This window comes from Centruroides sculpturatus, unplaced genomic scaffold, assembly GCF_000671375.1.
Source record: "Centruroides sculpturatus isolate CEXI.00-Female unplaced genomic scaffold, Cexi_2.0 scaffold5640, whole genome shotgun sequence".
Lineage (NCBI taxonomy): Eukaryota > Metazoa > Arthropoda > Arachnida > Scorpiones > Buthidae > Centruroides > Centruroides sculpturatus.
The window spans coordinates 1-4111 of record NW_019389738.1 but is presented as its reverse complement, the minus strand read 5'-3'; the positions used below and the strand labels follow the sequence as shown (position 1 = coordinate 4111).

The 4111-nt window shown below is 28.1% G+C and overlaps 1 protein-coding gene across 1 annotated transcript; it reads right to left on the bottom strand.

The window, feature by feature from the left end:
* Positions 1–135: 135 nt before the first annotated feature.
* On the bottom strand, positions 136–3808 carry LOC111617348 (dynein heavy chain 7, axonemal-like; the record flags this gene model as incomplete). The annotated part of the gene is made up of 3 exons (XM_023358650.1): positions 3653–3808; positions 3255–3440; positions 136–273 (listed from the first exon to the last, which is right to left on the bottom strand). Coding segments are annotated over exons 1-3 (345 nt in total), but the record flags the coding sequence as incomplete, so codon positions are not given.
* Positions 3809–4111: the final 303 nt, after the last annotated feature.

The following is a 4111-nucleotide window of genomic DNA, read 5'->3' as shown; positions in this document are numbered from 1 at the left end:
AGTGGTATGATTGTACTGTGTGTCTACTAGTTATGTATATTTTGAATTCAGTGGAAGTTTTATTCTAGATGTAAGTTATAATTTTACAAAAATAATCATTGTAAAATATGATTTTTAACTAATAAATTTACTTACCTGAGTAATAAAAACTCCATCAAGTAGCTGAAAAGTTTCTTTTTGGTTTTTAGTAATATCTGCATTAGAATGTAAACCAAAAATTTCTGGACTAGTTATAAGAGGAAGTGCTTTGATGTATTTAATATAATCTTCAAACTAAAAATATAATATATAACATAATTATTATTGAAAACATTTACTACACTCAAGATATCATTTATCATTTATTATTTAAAATTTGTAGATTTACAGCTACATTATGGTTTTTAGAAAAAAATTTTAGAGATTACATTGTAATTATTAATATATGCACATACTTTTATATTTTTCATTAAGTAAAATGTGAGGTTCCAGACTGAGTCCAAATCCCTTATTAAACATACAAAAATTTGATTTATTTAAAGAAAACATTTTGTTAAGAAAAAATATGAAATAAACAGTATGGTTGACCCTGTAAGGTCATGCATGAGTTGATGCAAACTAATGGATTGGAATGTTTAGAATGTCAATCAGGAAAATCAAGCTTTGACTCTGATAATCATAGACATGACAATATTTGGAAATAAATAAGGAAATGTTTTCTTTGCATTGTAAAAACTATTTGTTCATTATATAGTTCATTGCAATGCAAAGACTATTGCATTGTAATTAATTAATAAAAACAAGAAAATTATCATTGCATGAGATACAAGTGATAGTTTTAAAGTTCAATCAACACTTATGGATGAAGTCAAACGAAGGTGTCAAATAGATTAACAGAGAGTGATCTTTCCCATGCCATATCTGGTCATCTAATTTCACCTTGAAATGGGAAAGGACCAATTGGGAGGTAGAGAGAAGAAATCAGGACTAATGAAATTAAGAATTTTGGGAATAAATCCTTTAAAAACCTTGAAATTCAAGGACAAGAAGGTGGTTGCTCCAACCTAGCTCAACCTGTTTGTCCTCTGTGTTGTGTTCCTCTTGTCTTGGACTTTATCATTCTGCCAATAACCACAATTGATTTCTAGCCAGTCTGCCCTGGGGCCATCTGAGTGCTGTCGAAACTCCATCTGATTACTGTTGGACCTCAGATCGCTGTTTGATAACTGATGATGGCAACTTTCCATATTTTGTTTCCATGTAGAGAAGTTCTTGACCAGAATTGTGTAAGCATAATTTTCAAATAAACATCTTGTTGACAATGGTACCCACATTGCATTTTGCACCCTTGTTCATCTTAACAAGATGAGGAATTAACCTCCCTCTTTCTCCCTGTCAGCAATCTCATAAAAAGTTAAATCATAATACAGGGCTTCTTAAACTTTTTTATTCACGACCCCATTTATGATTGTGATTTTTTTCACGACCAAAAAAAAAATATATAATAAAGATGTATACAAATTTGCAAAAACAATAATNTTAAACTTTTTTTATTCACGACTCCATTTATGATTGTGATTTTTTTTTGCGACCCATATATATAAAATAAAGATATATAAAAATTTGCAAAAACAATAATCGTCTACTACCACAGTTCACTCTTGTGTTACAATGGAACAGAGACAACTGAATACACTGAAAAGCAACAATACTACACTAGTTCACACTACAATCAGTGTTGCTGAATCATTGTCTCGCTGCACCAGAAGTGACACAAAGCGCAACTCACAAAACCTATGACGCAAAGCATGCCATTTTCAAACTCTCACAAATTATTTTAATGCAAAATATTGAAAATAACTATGCATCTTAAATAAGCTTCTTAAACTATGGGTTGCGACCCATAGTTTAAGAAGCCCCGTCATAATATAACAAAATAAATTTGCTTTAATTCACAATTTTGTTATTTTTTAGTATTTATCAAAAACCACAACTGTTGAATTGCTCTTTGTTCATGGGAACTTTTAGGATATTTCTGAAAGTAATCATTAAAAACTGCACAAGCTTTCTGTAAGATGAATATATATGTATCAATATCTCAAAAATTAAAGACTGATAGATTATGCATACCAATATTTTTATCAGTATCCCTTACATTTGTAAGCAGTTGTAAACTGTATTTAGAATCCATACAATATTGTTTATATTGGATAAAATATCAAGTTTAGTGATCAAGTTATTTACATATTACATTTCACTCAGGCATGCTTCGTAGACAATGTATTGATAGACATAAGTATGGAATCAGGAAAGCTATGGCTGCAATGATTCCCAAACAGTAATTATATCAATATATATGCAATTTTTTATCTGAAACTAAAAGATGAAGGAAGGAGTAAGTGAGATGGGATGGAAAAAAACTGACTCTACAAGTTCAAATATAGGCGATAAAAAAAAATGGACCACTGGCACTATCTTGAGTGAAGGCAAAGCCTTTACTTGATTTCTTCTTTAACAGTATACAACCAAAAGATTTATTAAAAATATTTTCCTCCCATATGGAAAAACAAATGCAAATGACTTATGCTTGTCTCAAGAAATGTTACTTTATTTTCATATAGTTCACAGTTTGTGAATTGCTAGCAAAGGTGACCATCTAATCCAGAATGTACTCCATGTCCTCCTCAGATTTTGGTCCCTCTTATTTGGTGTCTAACCACAGACTTTTTTTTATCTCTTTCTTGTTTATTAAATTAGAACACTAGTCCTCTCACCCATTTCTATTGTGTTCAGTATTGACATCAAACAAAAGAGAAAGATAAAGAAAGAAATAAAATGCTTATTATAAATACTTAATTCTGAAAGCCAAAATTCTTTCAAAAAGAAACACTTTTACAAACCTGAAACATCTTTGGCTTCCACATTTTCATGATCATGTTCCAAATATGTATGAAGTTATTGAAATATACACATACTTTATATTGTCATAATTAAACCTAAATGCATTTCTACAATTTGTACAGCTGAAGAAAATACTAGATATTTATAAGGTGTTTTCATTAGCTATTGCATTTGATTAATGAAAATGTTTTAAGATATTCTGATCATGATTGAACAAAAGCCATACAATTCATATTATTTTTAAAAAAACAATATTTGTATTCTGAAAATTTCTTACAAATTTATAGAATATTTCAATGCTTATTTTCTAATAAAAAAAATGAAATAATAATGCATAATTTTTTATATCAATACATCAAATGCAGTACACTTACATTTTCTTCAACAGGGGCATAATATATTCCAGAAGAATCAAAATAATAATTTTCTTGATTGATTATTTCTGTGCAATAAAATTTATTCAACAGAGTTATTAACGTTCTTCTATCCCAATCATCTGTTACACGCCCACCATAATTACATTCTCCAGTCAGATATTTCAATGCATCATATTGAATTTCCTAACAGTAAAATTTTTTAAATCAAAGTTTCATCGCTCAATTTTAACAATTAGTAGCAAATTACTACGCATTAATTATTAAAATTAACCATATTATGGCCTGAATATTTAGGCAATCATTTGGTGATATTTCTATACAATTACATGTAATGTCTAATGAAATTAATAAATCCTTATAGTTAATGTTAATTAAAGTCTTAAATTAATAATTACCTCATATTCATTAAGGAACATAGCTAATTGCTGAACACTAATTCTAAGATCTGTTTCATTAAATTGATATTGAATATTCCATCCCAGAGATCCAAATTTACGTCTTTCTTGTATTAAGGCATGGAAGAAGCACAACCCAAATAATAATTTTTTGAAAGATTTCTAAAAAATATAAAATTTCATCTGTAAAACTTTTGAAGATAAGTGAAAAAATTTGTATAATTTTGAAACTTTACATATTAAAATAAATATTCATTAATTGTTTTTAATTGTTAAAATTTACTGCTAACTTAGTTAATAATAAAAATCATAAGAAACACAAATAGATGATTTCTTATAATTATAAGATCAACTGAATGATATTTTTACATTTATATAATTTGGATTTTAAGATGCTTATTATTAAAATATGTTTCACAACTTTACCTCACTCAACAATACAATTTAGACTCTGTCAAA